Genomic DNA, 23,421 nt, shown 5'->3' on the forward strand with positions numbered 1-23,421 from the left:
AATGAAACTCAAGAAAATTTCAAATCTTCTTATATGTAGACTTCACAAATCATTATGCTATTTTGATACCTACTTTTGACTATATCATCTTACTGATTGTATCTAAAGCAATCCCTCAATCTCATATTGATTCCTGAAAAAAGAATGACTGTCTATCAGTGGGAAAAAAGCTTTTCATTTTAGTATTAAAACTGTAGGAAATATTTCATCTGATTTTGTGTACTTGAGGCCAGTATTCTAAATTTCTTTACAGAAACACGTTTTCAAAATGTGTACCTTGATGTAATTGTTATTTGAAATGTGACTTCACTACCTATTTAGTGTATAGAGATGAGATCCTGAAACACTTTAATACATGTGTAACATGGATATTTCCATTAGAAATCAATGTGACAACATGCATGATGAAACTTAAGCATGTGCAGAAGTGTTTCCTGGACCAGGGTTTGGTGAGCAGGAAACCAGTAACAGTGATAAGAAATTCCATCATCTCCTCTGCTTTCACAGAGCAGGGTAAGATAAAGGGGTTTAAAATGCCTGTATCCCAGTTTTGCTGGCGTTCCCATTTTTGCTGCCATCTGGAAACAGGATGTTCAGAAACTGCATTAATGGCCACTGCACATACTTAATAGACTGAACCAAGATGCTCATATTTGTTGCATACAGGCAAACCAACTACTTGTGTGTACAATGTTTGGGACCTTCCCCCTATTCAGTGTGGACAGATTAGAAAAGACATGCACCAATTTAACAGATATATTACTCGTGCGTTTATCTTCCATCTCTGCCTAATAGATGAAATTAATCTGTAAGTGGCACACATAAAAGTATAAATTACTTTCATAGCAGGCAGATAATAAATGTATATAATTTTGCTAAGAACATTCAATCTGATGTATCAACATAAATATTAGCATTATAAACAGGAGCTTTACTGTGAGTAGCTACTCATCACTGGCACATATTGAGCAGGCATTTAAAGTCCATTATTTTTCATCAGTACCTGTCTTTCAGTGAGGTCAAGGTTTACTGCTATCTCATATCGTCTCAGCCTGGTCAAATAGTTATGATGAGCAAATTCTGCTTCTAGCTCTCTGATTTGCTCCTTGGTGAAAGCCGTCCTTTCCTTCCTGGGTTTGCTGTTGACCTCTGTCTTATAGTTTCCTTCTTGGGAATCTGAAAAAAAAAAAGCAAAAATGGATGTAATGACAAGTACAGCTAAATAGTAAACATGCCCAAAGACAACAAACAAAAGGTACATTCTTCAAACTTTCTTCTCTCTGAAACACACCCTTGCTTTTATTCCTATGAATCCTTCACTGTAAATTAGGAAAGCAGAAGTAATTCTGGCAGACTTAAGCTGCTGCTTCCATTCACACACATCAAACTTTAGCTTAAAACCTTGCAGTGTTTCATTTTCTAATGATTCTCTGAAGAATTTCTGCAAAGCTTCAATTCTTTCCCACTGTTGGCAGTTCCCAGTGCATCCAACCAGTACAGGATATGTATCATTTGATTACTGTATAATGAGTAATACTTCAAGAATCTCTCTCTCCTATCATTTCACTAATACCTTAAGCCAAAGCTGTTTTACAGCAGACACTTTAAGGTTTAGTCCAATTACACTTTCAGGAAAAGCTAACAGACAAACCACAGGAAATTGAACACACGTCAAAAAGAAGTTGCTGAGCATGTCCCATGGGTTCTTCTCCTACTCCTGCTATGGTGCAGGTAGAAACTTTTTGGCACAGCTGGTATCAATATAGGAATTTGCTACCACTGAAGCTCATAACCTAAGGAATACTTTGGCCACAATCAGAGGAGCTTTGCTGAAAGTTTCATTTTCACCCTCATAATTACTTTTTGCTCTCAGAAACAGGTATATTTGGTCCTCACCCAAACTGCTGAACTCAGTAACTCTGTGGCAGTCATTCTGTTGCTGTCAGTGAAGTCAGTTTAAATAAATGAATGTTCAAAATATCACGGAAAAAAAACAAAAATAAAGAGCAATAATACAAAAAAGACAGTGAGAAAGAAAGAAAGAAAGAAAGAAAGAAGAAGAAGAAGAAAAAAAAAAGGCCAGACATTTGTAAGTTTGGGTATGATACAACACCTATAAATCCAAAATTAGCAGGAGATCAGTATGAGTATCATTAGTCAAATTCTGGCCTCAGGAACCATCTTAAAAATGTCACAGATTAATTCACACTTCAGCTGCTGATTTAAATAGAAACGTGCATCAATATCCAAATGAACTGGCTCACAAAAAAATCACTCCCTGGGACTCTGTGTCAGATGAATCATCAGCATGCCTGAGCCTGTCCAACTGGCCAGTGAGTCTGGTTTTAAATCTACATTTTATAAAGGTATAAGAAAATTTTCACTTTTTGTCAGTCACTGTTACTTGGAAGGGAACTTTGGGGTTTTTTGGGGTTTCTTTTTTATGAAAATGATTGATGCTTGACTCAATGCTATAGTCATGAATTAAAAATGTTTTAAAGCTAATGTCTGCATATCACCTAACCTCTACTTTTGCTGACATGACACACAGAACTTTGCTTTAAATATGAAGTGTATTGCTGGCTGTGTCACTGAGGATATCCAGAAAAGTTGTTGAGTGGATTTGGGAGTTGTTCAGCCATAAGTGGAGTAGGGATTTCCTAGGGTAGGACCACATTAAATAGCAGGCCCATTGACAATAGCGTGTGACCAAGGTATATTTAGAAACTCAACATAGAAAACTTGATATTTCAAAACCACATTACACCTAGAAATTCACATTTCTTCCTTTATAATAGTAGACAAACAAGAGTCACTGTAACTTCTCTCCATGTTTTTCTGTTTTGGGAACATGCACATTGGTTTTTTTCCTTTAAATTTCCTTGTCTGCCATCCCATTATAAGGTCCAAATACTAGTAGATCACCTGAATTTAAATACGTAAACCCCTATATGCCCATTCCATTGAATCACTGAAGAGAGATACCTAAATCATTATGCCATTTTGGCTTACCAGACGTGTTTCATACAGGTTTGAAAGCAGATGGGTGTGCATAGTCCTCATCTGCAGTGTGACACAGAAGTGAATTTCATGCAAGTGATTTCTAAAGCCCTCTTATAACTGTCCTGGTCATCCTGTGCCTGTGTGAGTTTGTGAGCCAAGAAGTTTTCCTATGTCAGTACTTGATGTAAGAAAGATCCCATGGCTCACTGCTTTCCAGACTACAGGTTGTGTCCTTCAATGAAAGTAGTGTTCCCACATATGACACTGATACCATATTGAAAATTCAATGCTAGGAATGAAGACATAAGTCTAGATACACAACAGAAAGAGGATTCAAGGCTATGAAACATTGGTAGCCACTTCTATTGTGACTATTTGAAGGAAAAAACTTCAGGAGTACCCATCTGAATGTCTCCCAGGAAGATACTGATCTCTGTAAGTGATTGAGACTTGTAACATAGCAATTTTTGAAAGCAGATGGTTCCATGAGAAGAACAGCTTTTCTGTACAGCAGCAAATGATTTTTCATAACATTCAGAGCCAATGATTCTTGGGATACTGAAAAGGGAAGGGGATGAATACTGGGAAAAGGAAAGGGGAATAGAACTGCATGAGTAGCATATGTCCATCATCCTTGCGCATAGAGAGGATTCAGAACTGCTATCAATGTTAGCCCACACAGATCCTGTGCAAATATAAGCCCTCTTGGACTACTGGTTATTAAGACATTTCTTCCATTGCTGGATACTACCTTTAATTCAATATTGAATTCTAAATACCTGAAAGCCATAGTTTTGTCAGCAGCAAGATTCCACCAGCAGACTGACACACACAGTGGAAAACATCCAGGATTTAACTTTTATTTTTTTTGAGAATATAATTGATTGGATTTGTAATAGTTGAAATACACTAAAAACCACGTGGTATATTCAAACTGCTGAAAGCAGAAGTTGGAGAGGTACACAGAGACCTGGGACAGGTACAGAAAGCTGACTCCTTCTCAATACTGAGGTTAATGCAACTGGAGTCCTAAGCAATCTGTTTCAATAAAACTATGGCCAGCAAGACAATAATATTTTGCTCAATGGATTTGAGATATTGAAAATATAACAAGAAAAAAGAGACTTTAATGGATACTAGTTAGGTGATCATGAGTCTCTTACTGTCATCTGACCTGCTCACTGCAGTATTGCTGTGGTTCATGTACAGGTTGCCTTCTATGTCCTATTGATGTCTGGCATTTTAGTTTTAAAATTTGGGGTAGTTTTAATTTCCAAGGAGAAAGAATCTAGGTTTACTAATTGGTTGGGGTTTTTTTTAACAGTCTCCATCAAGCCAAGACTGGGAACTTCCATCTCTTTCTGACCTTCAGGTCTCTGTTCATATCACCTGACTAGCTTCTCTTTGGTGGAAAATGGGTGGGAGACTTGGAAGAGATTCTTGGCAGAACTCACATCAGCCTACATCTGTTTTGCAGCTGTTGCAACTAAGGCAAGAAAAAGGTCCCAAGAACCTTAGTTTTCTTCTACTGGCTACATCTTATGCCAAGTGGTAGGTGTAGAGGCAGAGAACAAAGCCTAGAGGGAACTCAGTTAGACTACCTGCCTCTCAAAAGGCACACATAAAATACATACAGATGGTACAAACCACTTGATGAAAAATACAGTAATCTATATTGTCTGTCTTCCACCTTCTGCCAGACAAATTCTGGCACACTTTCAGAAGATGTAGCCTACATGCAGGTATTTGTACCTTATCAGTCTCTCTTTTGGAAACCTTTGTTCTTTGGATGTCAAGTAATGTAGGCAGTTAAACACTCCTTTGAGGGATGCAGGTCATGCCTTTTTTTAGAACTGTTTGTATCACTTTTCAAAAACTCCAGGAAGCATCTTTAATATGTCCTGTTAGACAAAAATGCTTGTTGGTAACTGATGTAAGAAGGTACCATTTGGAAAGACATTCAGAGTTCTAAATGGCTGTTCCACAAATCTTTGAAGACTTAGATTTCTGCCAAGTTTAATAACAGCTCAAGATTTATTTTTAAAAAAACATTCCTAATCACACTGTTCCCCACCCTCAAAAGTTACTTCTGCTTTACTTTAAGGGAAGGTTTGTTCTTAATCCCAACATTTGTATTCTAGCACCAGAGTTCCTATTTCCTTCTGTCTACATCAAGAGCTGAAGCATGTGAAGCAAACACAGGATCGAACTCCTATGTGTAGAATATGAACAGTGATAAATTTGATGTTTTTACTTCTCATACATGCCTAGGGGGGAAAAAAAAAAAGGCTGATCACAGAACATGGAAAGGTGGGGATATCTATGGCACAGAGATCTGCTAGTAACCAGGTAGGGTCAGAATCAAAGGTAAAATGTCTAAGAAACACCTATTTTTTTTCTGGATTAGTTCAAAAACTGACATACCTTCATTTCTCAGACAGAAAAGAACATTCAGTTAATACCAGTAATAAATAAATAAATATAAATATAAATATAAATATAAATATAAATATAAATATAAATATAAACATAAATATAAATAGAAATAGAAATAGAAATAGAAATAGAAATAGAAATAGAAATAGAAATAGAAATAGAAATAGAAATAGAAATAGAATAATAATAATAATAATAATAATAATAATAATAATAATAAAAAATAAAATACCCCCACAAAAATTTTCAAAAATAAATTAGATTGCTAGTGTTCTATTGGTAGTTACAGAAAGTTTTCAGATCCTGACATCTACACTGAGAGTGAGTAGTGGTAATAACCACTAATGATTAGTGACCAAAAAGCCGTAAGAATTTCTTCTTTATTGTTCAATATTCAGGTTTTCCACTTTCACTGACTTAGCCTTGAAAAGCCCCGAGCACTAGCAAACTATTTCTAAATTTATTTCACTATTAACTTATAGTGAAGTTGAATAAATTAAATGTTCTTAATTGCATATCTTCCTATAAATGAGGATAAAGTGTTTGCAGAAAACAACTACTACACAGGTATCTACTTCAAAATTAAGCAATCTATGCAAAGTAATAAAAGCAAAAATCTTGCTACTTCTGAGTAGTTTAGTGTTGTGTGAAAGAATATTTCTTTCAAATATAAATCTTTAACATTTGTTTAAATAACTAATATGTACAAGAAGCTTCTAGAAATAAATAGAACACAATAATAATATGTGATTAAATTTAAAATGTTTGCTTGCTTTTCTTTTTTCTTTTGAGATATGAGCAATATGAACTAAGGGAAAAGTAGCAAGGAGATGGCATAGAAGTCTCCACATGGTACATATTTTTTTGCCAGAAACTAGATGTGAAAGCAAGATTTACCCAAAAATAGTCACTTTCAGACATTTTTGACATTTAATACAGAATATTATAAAGTTTTGATATGATCTTTTTTTTAAAATTTTCAATTCAAAGTTGCTCTTAATTAATATGAAAACTTACCCTGTATCCAAAACACCGCTCTTCACTTTGCAGGATCATAAGGTAAATTTTTTATTCTCTACTGTTGTGTATAATCTTCACACACACAAAAAAAAGTCTATGTATCTGTTTCCTTTGAGGCACCTACTTTTACTTGCATCGAATGCTGCAGATTTTATTAATCTATATTTGTTTCATGATTTTCCTTCCCTTCTTAGTCATTTAAATAATGGTTTTAAAACACTTTGCTTAGTGAAAAAGTACACTTCCAAATAACTGGACACTCAGTCTGAGTGCCTCTTTTGAGAACATCATCGAAAGTATTTCTGTAGTTGCAATTCACTAAATATTGGAACAAATAATTTCCATAATTCACAACTTTGCATGTGCAAATGGGAAAAACTGCACAGTAGCACAAGTATGATGTCAAACCTACATGAACCCTTCTCTTCAGCCTAATGAAAGCAAACTATTTTTGCTTATTGAGTTAATGCTTTCTAACAGTCTGTGACAATTAACAATTTAAAATACCCTCATATCTGCACCCAAAAAAAACATTGACCTGGCACAGCAAAACCTGTAGGTATTCTGAAACACACTATATACTGTCCTAACCTATTACCTACTAGCTGTTGCTGCCAACATTATTTTATTATTGCCTTCTGAAAGTAAAAGTCTAGGAGTTATACTGCAGTATTGGAAACATTGATTCGTTAACACTGTAGCAGCTAATGCTGCAGGTTCTTGAAGATTCTTCTGCTTAAACCTTCTAACTATATAGCATGTACAGGTCACTGCTTCTTCAAACCATGCAGATATGGAAGACAACATATGTATTCTCTCATATGATTGCCCTAGTGATTAGGTCTTCATGTGGAAGACACTACTCTCTGTCCAAAGTGTGTGTATAATCACAGCTCATTATAGGAAACGAGACAGGATTTCTCTGAAAATAACTTTACAGACTGCATTTTGATATGACATTTCATCCACTGGGATTGACAATTCCCATTTGCAGATACATTCTACATATACATCTCTTACAAGCAGAATCAAATAACACATGCTGTTTTTCTGCCTTTTTACCAAATGAGTTTTATAATTTGCTTTCATGTAGAGGAGCTTCATTAAATGACATTGAGACCTGCCAGGACCATCTCCCTAATGATCAGGAGTGAATCTTCCAGAGCAAAGGCTAACCTATAAAATTAAACCGAAAGATTTTCCATGCCTCTTAGAACAAAAGTCAACAAGTGAAGAAAACACTAGTTGAGATAAAAGTTTATATAATTTCTCTTTTTTCTTGACTCTCACCTCCTAGACATCTCCCACAGAGACTCTTTCCAACCAGGAGGAAAAGAATAAAAGGGAAGAGCAACCAAACCCACCCCAAACACTGTGCATACCTCAGTCATCATCATCCTCATCATTCTGATGAAAATTCTTCCCTGGAGACGAGCTGCATCAGAACTCCAAGGAGGCATTGAAATATTCCTTTTGGCACTACATTATTGTATAAAAATACTTGGGAAAATAGATCTTCTCTGCCAAGATTTGAAAGATCTAAAGCACTACAAACTGTAGGGAAGTGGTTACTTGAGGAAAGAGCATAAAACATGGAGAATTTACTTTGATAATCCCCTCTCAGTCTTATCTCCCTAAAATGATAGGTTGTAGTTTTTCACTTCAGCTTTGCAAATCAGAGACTCTTGTCCTGCCAAAAATACTAAACAGTGTCCTGGGATTCAGGTTTAATAAAAAACCATCTATAATTCACATTAAAAAAAATTAAAAAAAAAAAAAAATTAGGAAACCTAAGATACTTAAGTGATAAAAATGCACTATGGTTCACTTAATCCTTTGGCCAGTAAGCTTTTTGAGAAAATGCTTTCTCTCAGGTATCTGTAGATTTGCCTCTTTAGGCAAAATATAGTTGTGGTTGCTCCACTTCATATGACATAAAATGCTATACTTCTAGCTTAAGATATTGCCAGCAAAAATTGAGATGTGGGTAAGGAGTTGAAAAAAATGTTGCAGTGACTGGCTGCCAAAAAAGTCACCAGTAATATACCAAAATATACCAATATGCTTCCTGCATGTGCTACCTAGAATTTAAATATCATGAAAATAGATTTTTTTTTTTTTTTTTTCTCTGTAAAGCCAGACTGCCACTGTTACTGTATTAGACTCCAAATCACAGCAGGATGGGAACATACGTCAAGTGATGCATTTTAGAAACCTTTTTTTAATATATTAACTTCTTTATATAAATGGCCATTAGTTTTATGTGCTTTCACATTTCCATTAAAAGTCCTTTATATTTAAGCAGCAGTACATTCCAATGCAAAACTAGCCATGCTTGCTTCCCAAATGGCAGTCAGCACTTGATAATAATTCTGTTGCTTGGAAAGTGCAGACCTTGTGGATACTGATTGAATCAGTGAGAAAAACATTTTTAATGTGTTTACTTAGTTACTTCATGGAAAAAATGTCAATTATTTAATTTTCTGCTACTACTTCTTTCTTTTATTTTTTTCTTTTCTACTTATTTCTACTTACTTCTGCAAATAGGTTTCAATTTTTTTTACATATTAGTCACATTATCCATAGTTTACAGAAATCAAGGTGAAATTTGATTACAGACTTCACCAAGTGTATAGCCTAGAGCTCTTTCTTCCATACTTGGTGTGCTAGAGAGTGCCATTGCCACCGCTCCTCCCTCACACACAAGACCTTACGTTAGAAAAAAGTAAAAGCCTGAATCTATAGTAATTTTTGTAGGTCTTGCAACAGACCACATTATTGTACCTTCACTAGAGCAAACGGCCTAGAACAGAGCATGCCATCTGGACCAGTTTCTTAGGACAAGCCAAGTTCTTCCCCAAATTACAGTGAGCAAACTGGAGAAGCTCAAGAATCGGTGGAATCTCTTCTCAATGACAGGGGTATCAGAGCTGATCTTGCTCCCATTATAAGTATCAGTTTACTTTGTGTAGGATCATGAGACATCTTGAGTAAAATAAAGAGTATTTTCTTAGGCTCCTTCATATATATTTTTTCAAAATATACAGGCAGAACTTACAGTCAAAATTATGCTGACTTCTACTTTTGCTTTTTAAAGAGTTTATTGCAATTGCATAATTGCCTCCTGTCTGAACAAAAAAATAAATACTTTTCACATAAGCCAAAGAATCAAGGATTTTAGTTTTCAATACTTAGCAATAAAAGTTGAAACACTTTACAGCAGTTTAATAGTTTCTTGAGGGCTCCATATTGCTTAACTCATGCATCTTTTCAAAGCTTCAGGATACAGTTACACAAAGGAAAATATAAATGGTTACCAACAATTCCACTTTAACTCTTTCTAAGAATTATTTTGCTGCTACAGGAAACAGGAAGTCATTTCACAGTGGTATTTTTTATGTAATTCTTCCACATGTGTTACACTAGCTAATTTTTTTTCCCATTCATCACAAACCAGATTTATTTGGGACCCCTTAGTGATGTAGTGAAAATTTTATATATGTTGAACATATGACAGAAAAAAAGCGGTGTCTGGAGCAAATCTAACATCCCATACTTCTGTTTAATCCTATGTTAGTGTGCCCTTTCCCAATTTTTTTTTTAAAATTCAGTCTGCTTGAAATGTTTTTACTCTTTCTAAAACCTGTCCTTTTTAAACACCCATAACTGGCCCCTTAAGTGTATGTAGCACCTTGCAGAGCTGCAGCATCACAAATCACCTACCATTTCGCAGTCTTGATGAGTGTCACAACCCCCACAAGCAATTCCATGTGGTCGTTCTCTGCCTTAGTGGCTGCCCCTATTGGACATGGCTCAGCTAGTGTGGCATTACAGCTTTCACCATGAGGCACAAATGTAATCTCTGTCTGGGTCTTTAAGAAATATAGATTTCTGTGCAAATGTATTTGCCTGCATATGTTTTGGTGACAAGTTTTGTAAATCTTATTATCCCTCAGAAAGCATTAAAATGAAGCAAACAGGCCCAGCTGTGCTCATAACCTACCTGAGCAGATATCCAGACTTTTTTCAAAACAGGAAAACTCTCACACACACACACACAGTCTCATACCCAAAAGGGTTGCTTTTCTGGGTGTCTTCTATTATTTCGTTCACAGTTTACTTTACAACACTGTGCTGAAGTATAACACTAACTATAAAACTGGGAAAACAGTGAAAAGTACTTTCGCACATACAATTAAATGGAATTACCTGTCTTTCAGGAAAAGCCAAAATAAAAGGGGTTGTAAAATAAAATTTTTCAGGTGTTTTAACTATTTATACCATTGGTTTTCAGGCCAACCATGAAAGTTTCATTTTCTACTTAAAACTATTACTGTCTGTTAACATGATGTAGAAACCCTCCTAATGACTGCTTTGGAAGTTCTGAATATCAGCTGGTTTTGACTTACCCTAATAGTTTCCCTCTTTAGCACCATGTCACATTTTCCTTTCTTTTTGTTTTCTCAAATAATTATCACAAAATGGCAGAATCCATTAAAAAATACCCAAAGGAATTGTCATGTTTGATGCTAACAAAATTTCATTTTCAACCTGTAGAGTACAATTGTTAAGGATGGAAAAATGCTCACATAATTAAACTGAAAACCCAAAATGCTTCTCTAAATAGAATATTGGGTGAAGGAAATAAATCTGTACAAGAAATAAAGTCTAGCCAACAACGCAGGTTTCAATTTTCTTCTAGATATATTTTACTATATATTTTACAGTCTGGGAGGGCTTTTTGATGACTAATTTTTCTTGATGGCTAACAATCAATTTATATAGTTACAGCCTGTAATTCATAAATGAAAGCTTTGGCAGAGTACAATTTAAAAAAAAAAACAACAAACCTTCAACTTTCATGTGAGCAAAAAGATACAGCATAATTTTTTGGAGGCCTTCCTAAATTTTAAGATTACTGTGCAAGAAAATGGCACTTCCCAAAAGGGGAAGTGACTTCAAGTATGTATTCAAATACAGCTTTTGAGATGGCAAACTTTTATGCCATACTTGTACTGTTCCCTTTTATATGATCTAGTGAGTCTATAGTTATAATAATTGAAAATTATAAGCCTTCTTTTAACTTTAAAAATGGACTACTACTTCCAAAGGAGTTGATATTCCCTACAATGACTTAATTTTTTATTTAGATAATATAGTAACACGGGACTGGTTGTGCAAACATGTCAGTGTGTATATAAAGTTCTGGTCTCAAGCAAGCCCATAAAGAAGAAATATGCTAAAAAAAAAAAAAAAAGAAAGAAAAAGAAAAGAAATATCAAAACCCAAAAACATCCAATAATTAAACCCCATGTCCATAGTATTTTAGTATTATTAAAAGGTAATTTTTCTCCAGCTTTATTTCTAACTCTTTGTCAGTAATGCAAAGTATTTCATTAAGATCATTAAACTCATACAGAATGAAAAAAATATTTAAACTTTTGTTTTCTCCAATCAGGGAGACCATTTGGCAAACAAATGTTAAATAATAGGGCCTTAGTCTTCTATCACTCACCTCCCACAGCTTGCTGCCTACAAGCTGGAGAATAAAGGCCTTCCTAGTAAAGTACTGTGCTAATGAAATATTCTGACAGTGCATGTCAAAGCCTAGTAAATCCTATCTATTTTTTTACAATCCTAGACAGTATTTGTTTTACTCTTTTTAAAAAAGCTCATTTCAAATACCTACCTCTACTGGGATAATAAAATTAAAAAACCTTCATAAATATCAAAGATAAAAGTTTGATTGGTATAACTTTTTTTCTTCATCCTAGAAGTTGTAACACCAAAAACAAATTAATAGGCTATTTAATTTTACAAATAAAACATTTCAAATCAGTACCCACATTCTCTAATGTGATCAGTTGTCACCTCCACTAATGATTGGCAGCTGGAGGTAACACATTGTCCTGCCTTTTGACTTTGATAAATGTTGAATTACATCTTTCTACAAAAATAAAATTGGTGTTACATTTCTTTGCTCTTTTTCCCATCCATATAATCTAGGGTTGGTTCTCTGCAGTAAGAATAGACACAATACTTTAGATTATCAGATCCCAGAAACAGGGGAAGAAATGCCAATAAAATATTAGCATACCTACTTGAAAGATGTAGGAGTACACTCTAAAAAGCAGATGCTTGAAGCAACAATGAAATCCCAGTGTTTCCTGGTAACCAGAAATTCCAGGGCTGGACTTCATGCAACAATAATGCATGCTGCATTTGCCCGTGCTAATGGGGTGAGGAGGGGAGATAGATAAATCTGCCTCTAAACCTCAAAAAATACTTCCTGAACTTTGGTCTGGCAGCTTTGAAAAGGACTATGTAGCAGCTTTGAAATTCAAGAGGAATCTACAGAAGTGGAATAAAGGTCTGAAGCTTTCAAAAAAGAAAGAGTTGTAGTTTAGGCACAAGCACAAGCCCTGGGGCATTACTCCTTTTAACATAAAACTTTATTTCATCTACTTTCAAACTACTCAGTCACTGAAATTCCACCCTACTGAATAAAATTATTAGATATTACACTATTTTTATCAAGGGTACCTAATTTTAAAATTGCACATCTTTGAAAGACCATTTCCAATCTTTTTATACACATTGATAACCCCCCCGAGTAGGAGCCTCTTGCCTTTGCTGCTCACTATCCAGAAGCAAAGGGGACACCTGTGAACAAGGGACTGTTTGCTTCTCATAACTACCCCTGCAATATACACACTGATAGTTTCTATTGATGCAAAACAAAACCTGAACCATCTGATCTCAACTGTCTGTTGCATGACAAAGTGTCAAGAGGCAGCTGTAAAGTGTTGAACAACTTCATTCTCTCTCTTATCCATTGCTCTGCTTAGAGCTCCTTCATAGCACAGCATATTTAGGATTCATCTGTTTGCTGTCCGGCTATTTAAAGTGTGCATCTCCCCTCCTTTTTGCATTCCCTAGTGACTCCAGTCAGTAGAACAAATGTCACCAAGGCTTGGAGTTATCTTAGAGGCTGGACTGAGCATGCTCTGGTACAGCAGAGCCCTGCAAAAATGGCTCTTTTTGAATAACTGCATCGGGTTGTTTCACATTGTTGTGATGTTTTCCAGGGGGTTTATAGGCCTCTAGGGCACTGAAAACATGGAGCAATATCTACTTGAACATATATAAACATCAGTTTGAGTAAATAGTTAATTTTTGCTGGTGTTATAGCATTTGGCAGCTGTTCCTAGCCATAAACAAGAATTCTCCATCTTTCAAAACATAAAGAAAAACTGGATATTGATTTTTCTCTATCATCCAAAAATCCAGCCTTCTCCTTAAGTAAAATTGGATCCAGTTCAGTTCAAAAATCTGAGTCAAAAATCAAAAGGAAAGGAAGTTAAAATGTTGGTCTGTTATGGTCATAGCTATGCTGAACTCATATGAAAAATCAAAGACCATAACATGCTGATACATCTGATGTTGTTATGCAAGACTGCCTTGTTTCCATTAAACAGCAAAAAGACAGCTACTGTTTAACTGATGAAAACTGATGGAAAATCCTCATTACTATATAAACAGTGGTATAAGCATAAAAAGTGTTTAGTTTATGCATCTGTGCATTTAGCTGAACATTAAGCATTTTCTAAACACAATTTGGTGCCTTCCTACTCTCATATATTTTCACTTTATTTTGAAAGCAGGAAATCTGTGTCTTCTCATGCCTTGAAATATAAACAAACAAAAAAGAATAAATTATTTTTGTATTATGTATCATTTTGTATCAACTAACCCACCGGAAAAACCATGTACATGGCTTCTAGAATTGTAGTTTTACTTCAAAGTCTGACTTTTCTCTTTCTTTTTTTTTTTTTTTTGGTTGGTTTTTTTGGGGGAGGGGGTGGGGTTTGCTTTTTTTCTTTTTGGTTTTGGTTTTGTTGGATTTTTTGTTTGTTTGGGGTTTTTGTTTTGTTTGGTTTGTTTTTTGCTTTTTTTGGGGGGGTTTTCTGTTTGTTTTGGGTTTTTTTTAGTTCAGTTTGGGTTTTTTGTTCCATTTTTTTGTTTTGTTTTGTTTTTTTTGTTTTGTTTGTGCTTTGTTTTCTTCCTTTATTTCCAAGGGAGACTTGGGTCTACTTTCATCCTAAAAGACCTCATTGGCTACATCATTTAGTTACTCTGCTTTGGGGTTTGGACTGCGTACTTATTTGGTGTTATTCAAAATGCACAAATGAACCCATTTTTCAATGATGGCTTCCATTCCTAGTACACCTCTTTAAAATGGATCTAGTCCTTATTCAAAATCTCAGTATCAAGTCCTTTCTTTTTTCAGTCATTTTTGTGATGTCAGCTTATGAAGTAAGCCCTTGACATAATAAAAAGTTGTCTTGAGTGACTGCCATGCAAGATAATCTTCAGTTTTGTGGACAAAATGAGAAGACATCTATATAGACAAAGCTGAGAACATCAAAAAACCACTAGTCATTCCTTCTTGGATTGCATCAATAATGACCAGATAAGAAGTTCAAATTAAATATCCTTCAACAGAACATTAATTCACCCATAACTTAACATGCAGGCCACATAGGTTTATTTGTGTGGGTGGTGTCCTGTCTGTAAATGGAACCTGCCCCTCACAAACTACTGGATAGATCCACACTTTCTTTTGAGTATCTTAATATGTCAAAAGTGCTTTTTAATCAGTTAAAAACTGAATCTGATTAGATTTGATTTAACTTACTTTAATTTGCTCTGACAGGTAATAGGAGCTCATTTCAGATAGTTTGTTACTAATTTAAAATATTCATCATTAATTCTCAGAAACAGGGCATTATCAGGACACTCATACATGACCCTACTAAGATATAAAGAGAAGTAAATGAATAAATATGTTTTTATACTGTGACTTGGAAAAGACAACAATTCAATCAAATATTTAAGCTAGAAATGCTAGTTCCCTAGGTAGGAGGACATTTTTTTGTTTCAAAAACTGTAGGAAGATCCCGGAAGCTCTTTTTTTGAATAAAGACACGTATGCCCAAAAAGAATGAGGCAAAGTTCCAAATATATTATTCTTTTGCATTAGTGCAGCAGTGATGGTTAAAGGGCTTCCTCATTGGACTGGACCCTGCAATCTATCAAAGCAAAGTCCATGCTACCAAGACCTGACAATACATTTATCATATGCTGCACCCCACTTCTTCATGGTGGTAACAAATAAGTGAAAATGTTCATCACTGCACCCTAGCTGTTATCCTCTTGGGCATTATACCAGAGCAGGCTTTAAGAAAAGACAGGGAAAATCTCACAGCCTCCTTTCAACTTATTCTCACAATTCATCAACAACTGTTCCCATTTTGGGAAAGACTTCAAACCTTGTTCAAGTAAAGTGTGGAAAGAACTGAAAAATTTTTTATAATGATAGACCATTTTTACATAGAAATACTATTGAACAAAATTCACATTTTAAAGAACAGTTCAGGGGAAAAGAAGGGCAAAGAAGATTCAGATTGTGCGTGATGTGGTTAAAGATCTACTGACAGGGTGTAAGGTGATGTTCATATCCCATCCCACCAAGGCACAACTACAGAGAAAACAGCAGCACAGTCTGTTTCTCCAAGTCAAAATGGTTTTCTCAAGTGGTCTGATTTTGCATGTTTAGTATCCTTATGACCAAAAAAAGCATGTATTTCTTCTCAAAAGTTGAGAGAAATTAAGGAATCATAGGAAAACGTCAAAATATGCAATATCCTCAGTGATAGGCTCAGCAAAGGCCTAAGGAAAGGAAACATGCTAGGGTCTAAACCAAGAATAAATAGGGAAAAAGCAACATGAATATGATATATAGTCCTTAGCAAACCTTTATAGACATCTTTGAGAAGGTGTGCAAACCTTTTGTGAGAGTATTGTCAGTAGATAACAGACCTGCTGAGCTGCACAATAATTTACCCCCTGAAAGCTCCAGTTTTCATAGGTATAATCAGAGTGTATTATACATGACAAATGCAATGTGGGCATGATCTATTCCTTTCATAAGCTCTAAGAATTTAGACAAATGAAGAGATCATTATAGATTGAAATCTGACTTAAAATACGAGAAATATATTTAGGAAGCAGAAATAACAATTATCCAAAAATGGTTCCAGAGTGGCAGCAATTTCTGAAATTATGCAGGTGTCATTGCAAATGCAAGATAACCATTTGTCAATAAGATAACTAAAAAACCAGACACTTATTTTTAGGCAATTCATATGTCAAGTTGCCAAGGAATAAGATCACTGATCGATTTTTAGATTTTCATCTCCCTAAGGATATGGAGATGACAGATATTTTGAAATTCCCTATGCACACAGGAGATGTTTAAGGTAATCAAAATAATATTTAAAATTGGCAAAAGAATGCACATAGTGAACAAAATTCATTAGCTCAAATGCAGTTCTGAAAACCTGTTTACAAGTCACAATCCCACAGAGCACACATACAGGATATGAACAGTTGTTCCCCAGCTCCCAGTTTGTGAGAAAAGAAAGTAGTAGAAAATGCTCAGAAAAGTACATTGCCTTTTGTACCCATTTTTCTGAGGAAAATTACTTTTGATGAAACAAAATGCTGTTCCATTTTAGTCATTTCTCTACATCTTCTGCTGCTATTGATCTTAAAATGTATCTATCCCATTTTTACTGGTTATTACAGACTTTTCTCTCAGATACAGAACCTTGTGAATCATTATGAGTACAATATCTTGGACTATCTGTACTATTCCTTTCTCAAAATATTCAATAGTTCTAAAAAAGTAGTCAAGAAGCAGTAAGGCAATAACGTTGAAGTGCCAAAAATTATGTGCAGCTCCTCATTTGCTCTAAACCGATATTAAGAAAAATGTAGGAAATGGCAACAGTCTATCCGGTGCAAGTCATCACTTGGACAAAGCATAGCTGACTCTAGACAGGACCAAAGTACTAGTCTGAAATGCATCCTTCTCTCTGAATGCCTTCCGCCTCACTCCCCCTCATCCCGATGTTAAGACGTGCAGGCAGATGCCCTTGTCACTGCCTAGCCCCTGTGTATTTGCTTGGATTGATGCTCATCATGCTTAACTCTCTCTCCAGATGATGAAGATTATGCCCTGTCCTACCCGAAACAAAGCAGGCACCAATGAGCAGAATTTGTTAACTGATGTAATGCATATGCAGGTATTAAGTCACGCATCCTCAAAAAAAATTTGAGTTGCTACATAAACACTCAAGTAGTCTGCTTAGCGTGAAGATTCACGTGACCACTTTCCTTTCCTGCTCTGCACACCAGCTCCCCTTTGAAGTAAGAAGTCGGCCTCAAGGTCTCTCTCCAGCTGTTTAAAGACCCCAGCAGAAATAGAATAAGCAACCTAGCAGCTTTTTCTCTCCAAGACTTTTCCAAGACAACTGTGCTCTACTGCAACAATTCTAAAACTTAGGAGTGTGAAAGGCTCATAAATGCAGAGCCATGTCTTTTTTCCAACCAACACTGAATCTCCATTCCCGTAAAAACGAGGCTTCAGAATTCAGTTTATAGCAGCAGACCAAAAGCTCTCTTAACCCTGATTTAGTAAGTTATGCACATACACACAACACAAACAAAAGTCTATGTATTACACACAGAAAGAAGCTAATTATTTTCTGCCATATTAGCATATAGAATTCATGAAAATGACACCTTTCAGTTCTCGTAAAGCATCCTAAAAACTCTTTATTATTTCAGATCATCTCATTCTAAAAGTACTCAACTGGCATAAATATAAACGGTGAACCAACCTTAAAAAACCAACTGTAGTTTTTGTTCTGAACACCTGAACATTTTTGATGCTTACAGGGAGCTCGTCCAATCATTCCAAACTTAGGTTCTGTGACTGGAGTAATTCTTAGAAAAGGATCACAGAATCACAGGATAATCTGAGATGCAAGGGATCCACAAGGATGATAGAGTCCAACTCTTTAATGAATGTGAACTTCTTACTGGATTTATGCTGTCTGCACAATAGTTTTTTCAGGTCAATTTTTTTTTTAAAGCCTAAGTAAACAGTGAATTCACAAATATTTAACTGTTACAAAACTGGCTCTCAAAATAAAAACAGAAGTTTCAAAGTTTTGAGCTGAGTATTACTGAAAATGCCTTGAAGATCTGATTTTAGCACTACTTCACCCAACTACTTTTGATCTGGAAAAAAATCTGCTTCTTCATTAGAACTTCAGGGATATTAAATTAATCAATAGGAGAAGTGATCCCTTATTTGCTCAGTAAAATGCAAAAACATTCTTTATAGTTGTTGTATAACTAATATTCCTTGAAGCGCCTTTAATGTAGAGCTAAGTGTTTAGTGGCCCTCAAAATTTCTTTCTTCCTGTAACAAGGTGCTTTAGCAGTAACGCTAATAAATCATCTAAGGACATAATCAAAGAATCTTTATGCAATTTTATTCACACCTCCTTTAGCTACACCTAAGTTTATTTAATCTTATGGCGGTTTTCTTCTCTTTTATATTCAGCTTAAAGTGACAAAACCAGGATTCCCATTCATGCAGAAGGCTACATGCTACGTGACTGATATGAAGATACAGATGTGCAGGTGTTTCTTCGTGTGAACAATCATCGGCTTTTATTGGTAATGAAACCTCTTGGAAACAAACAAACAAAGGCTAGATTTGAAACAGTACTTTTCACAAGTTCAACTTCTGTAATCTTTCCTGCTTTTTTTGGTTATTCCCCCCCATTTCATTATTTGCTCATGTTGATCACCCATTTTGTCTGTGATATATCAAGACCTAAACAGTTGTATAGTTTCAACGAAAGGGCCTTTCCAGGTCTTAAAGCTACCAAAATTACTTTGGAAAAATCATCTGTAAGCACATTTTCAGTTTACACATGGACTCATTTCAGAATATTTTGGCAATTGCAGTTTGGAAAGCAATTCCATTTTTTTAAATGAGTAGTATATTTTGTGGGAATGTCATCCAAATGGCAGATACATACATGCCTTTCTTTTCCTTGCTTTTGTTTTGTTACTGACCAAAAAACCCAGATGGGATTAAACATGAGCTAGAAAATATATATGATCATCTGGAGCCGCAATTTTTTTATCCAAAATCAGATTTAGTATCTGCCACTATAGCCATACTCATTTTGGTGTAGGTTTACACCGTTTTACTATGGGTCTGGTTTATATCTCCCCATCTTTAATGCAATCCATTATTAATACAGACAAAGAGAAAGAAAAGGGGAAGGGAAGCCCCATCCCACCATCAGATGAGGTTTTGTGATGGGTCAGGACAGGGTGTGGTGCCACACATCTCACTGGCTCCACACAGCATTTTCTCTTCAATTCCTTTCAGCAGTTCGGTATATTACCACTAAGGAAAATACTGACACTTCATCACTGTGCTGGGAGCATGCAAACACCTGACCCATGGCAGGAAAGGGACCAGAAGATACCAGAATGTCTCCTTAAGTCACTTCTTTGCAACTTTTTTAAAAGTCCATATTAACTTACAAAAATCACTATATACTAAAAGCATTAGAAGGCAATAGGAATACAGGGGTTAGAATAAGCTTTGGACAGGATACAGCTGAAACCTGTGGTTATACTTGCAGTAATTACAAGAATGGTTTCTGCTGTACCGTGAGTTCAAAATGTGAAGTATTAAGTTTTCTAGCAATAAAAAATAGAATGTAATGCCAGCACGAGTCTGAAAATACACCATTTAAAAGGATTTGTTCAAATAAGAACAAATTTAATATTTTATTTATGGGACTAACAGGGAAAAAAAAAAAATACTGGCTGTGAATCCAAATCCAAGACAGAACTTTTACTAAGCACATAATAACACTGCTTTCCAACAATAACAGTATTCTAACAAAGAAAAAAAAAAATCATTGGAAATACTGATGTCAAAACTCTTAACAAGATTTAGATTATTTAGAAACAAGCATAAAAATGGGATGGATAAAGAAATGTGAAAGGTTTTTCAACACTATTTATAAACTACACTGTAAAACTGTCCCATTTAAAAATTCTCAGCTTCTGCTATGCCAGGAGTCCACTCCTAACAAAGATTCATTAGATTTTCCTAAAAATATTGCCTTTCTTCTATTAGTGATTTTTCCTTCCATGATTTCACCTTTAATTAGAAGCTTCTTGTAGTTTTTATAGTCACAGACATTTGTTCAAGTAAAGAGTCAGTTTTTATGGGGAAGAAAGCTTAAAGCTACTTCACTGAAACTAACTGCAAACTTTTATCAAAAGCTTTTTCCTTCAATTTTATAAGGAAGTAAACTGTGCTACTTAAGTTAGCCTAAAAATGAGTTACAGGAGCAAAAATCAATACTTTTTTTACTCTTCACAATGACCGTACTTGCCTGTCAGAAGCTTAACTTCCACAGCCTTTTGAGCAGAAATAGGCCATCAGTGAACAACTACTACAAATTAAAACCTTTACTACTAATTTATCACATTGAAAAAAGGTAGAAGATAACACTTAAGCCACAGATTGTTGGGAACAGGGACTGCAATGAAATAAATTCCAGCTCAAGAGTAAAGAAAAAGCAGATGCAAACTTACACATAAGAACACTTGGCACTAAAGGCAGTCAAGGCCCGAAAGGGTGACTTGTGGAATGAAAAGGAAGTGTAGCAAGCAGAGGACCATCTATTTGAAAAATGGAGCCTGAGAAGTGTGGAAGTCCTAAATATGGACCAGGAAAACAACAGCTAATGCAATGGATATCACAGACCTAGAAGACTTTCCTGGACTCTTTCAAATTTCCTCAGTCCCTGTGAAACTGGCTTGCTTTAAGTAGTTTCCAAGGGCCTGCAATTCATTTCTTGGCTAGGCAAGCTTACTTTCACTGAACGCAGTGATCTGAGGTTTGTTTGAATTCCTGCTCTGTGGAAATCTACTGTACTTTCTAGCAGGTGTGAGAACACTGAGGCTCCTTCAGTTGCAGCTCATTTCCACTTTCTAACTACTTTATCTCCGTGGATGAAGCAAAAGTGACTTTTGTGTTTCCTGGCAGTCTGCTGCTTCAAAGAACCTTACAGTGATTTGTTTATTTCAGAGGAAATGGAGACCAGTCAGCGATGACAGATTTATTGGTTAAATGGACATCACAAAAAAAAATCCATGAAGCACAAGCTGGCTCTAACCACACTGTGAGAACTCATAGTAAGGGGTGATGTGCATTCCAGGAGTCCAGTCCTATTCAATCCACTCCACTCTAATCTGTACATTTATATAACACCTTTCACACAATTTCTGAGAGTTCTGTACAGAAATGTAAGAACCACTGTACTGAAACATATCCAGGTATATTGATGGCCTACATTTAGGCTTGAAAATGCAGCAAAAAGAGCCAAATTGTTGAACATCTCCTGGCAATGAGTCAGATAGTGACAGGCAAGAAAAAAATGGGTGCCCAATCTCTTCCAATTAAATCTCAGCATAGAAGAGAATTTCTTATTTCTAGAGAGACAATTTACAATATGGCAATTCATAATATCTCCTGGTGGGTGACAAATTTACATTGGAACAGTTAAATATGAAACTTGATATAAAAGTTATTGGGACTGAATATAAATTGTACAATATAGTTGGTAAAACACAGTACAAGAGGAAAAGGAGTTTCAGCAATTGGTAGGTTTGCAATGCATCAAGGATTGCATAATTTCAATGTGAATTAAAAAAAAAAAAATATTGTAGAGAAAGATACTACCAGAATTATGTTGCTAGTCTCCCAATGATAACTGGTTGTGATAATTGCATCTATCAAAGAAGGTAAAACAGGTTCATGAGTAACATAAGGAGCCTGTTTTCAAAATCCCAGATAAACAGACAAGTGCTCCTTCTCTGTTAGGATGAGGAACACTGGTCAAAGCAAGCACTGAGATACAACCAGCAGGGCATTCCACTTGATCTGGATTCAATTTCAGAAAAATAGCTGGCTGAGGTCGTGCATCAGCCAAACAAACATACCATTTGGAAAGAAGCTGGAATATTTGATTAGAGGCAGAGAAATATATCTGTACATCACCTCAAGACATATGGTGGGTTAAACCACATCTGCCAGTAACTGGCTCAAAAAATCATCAAAATGTTAAAAATGCCTCTATTTAAGATGGTAAAATAAAGACTGCAATTTATTCCTTGGAGACACATACCTACTGAAAAGTACCTTGATAGGTAAATTACCCAGCTTTTAGTAACTGGCATTGTCATTGCAATTTGAGTCCTCCTACTCCCCAGTCTAGTTTGACATCCTGTATGTTTTATCTCTGTTTATACATAATAAACTGTACGCTGGATTGTCCTCTATATAGACTGAAGATCTGAAGTATGGAGTAACTACAGCACTGTGTCAAGGTTATTGAAGGAAATGAAACTACAAGATCTACACAGGGATTCCTGTAGGGAACGTAGTCATGGAGATCTGCCCAAAGTAGTGTACTTGCTTCTCTACAGGGGCAGTTTGCCTGGCAAAATCATAATGCTAAGTTTTTGGAAACTGAATTTTTCTCCTTGATTTCTTGACACTATCTTAGTTCAAAGCAACACATCTTCACTACTTTTGGGTTGCAAGGTATCATGAGGGCCTTTTTATTAAAATTTACTTTTAATCTTTAAAGCCTGTTAATAGACTCATCCTTTTAGTAATGATATCTAAATTTTTAAAATTTAAAACCCAAGAATGAAGCCCAAATGTGTTTTTGAATCATATACAACATCTTAGAGACCCTGCAGCACAGAAATATTTCAAATGGTACTTTTATTTTATGTGTTTGTGTGTGTGTGTGTGTCTGTGTGTGTGTTTGTGTGCAATACAGAACTTAGGTGAAAATGGGAGCTAATCTTTAGTATCAGTTTCTTAACTATAAGAAGGCATAGTAGATACTTTGATTTTGATTTAACCTAATCCTGCTATTATGTATTTCATGATCATCTGTATATTATCATCCCTAAAGTATAAGCACACTGATAGGT

At 35.4% G+C, this 23,421-nt stretch overlaps 1 protein-coding gene across 1 annotated transcript in view; it reads right to left on the minus strand.

Moving 5' to 3' along the window:
* Window positions 1–23,421, minus strand: part of MEOX2 (mesenchyme homeobox 2) — a 54,469-nt gene that overhangs the window by 12,770 nt on the left and 18,278 nt on the right. The window contains exon 2 of the mRNA XM_058832868.1: window positions 1,004–1,176. Coding sequence (XP_058688851.1) covers window positions 1,004–1,176 — 173 coding nt within the window. The remainder of the gene's footprint in view (window positions 1–1,003; window positions 1,177–23,421) is intronic.

The sequence above is a fragment of the Poecile atricapillus genome, chromosome 2 (genome assembly GCF_030490865.1).
Source record: "Poecile atricapillus isolate bPoeAtr1 chromosome 2, bPoeAtr1.hap1, whole genome shotgun sequence".
Classification (NCBI taxonomy): domain Eukaryota; kingdom Metazoa; phylum Chordata; class Aves; order Passeriformes; family Paridae; genus Poecile; species Poecile atricapillus.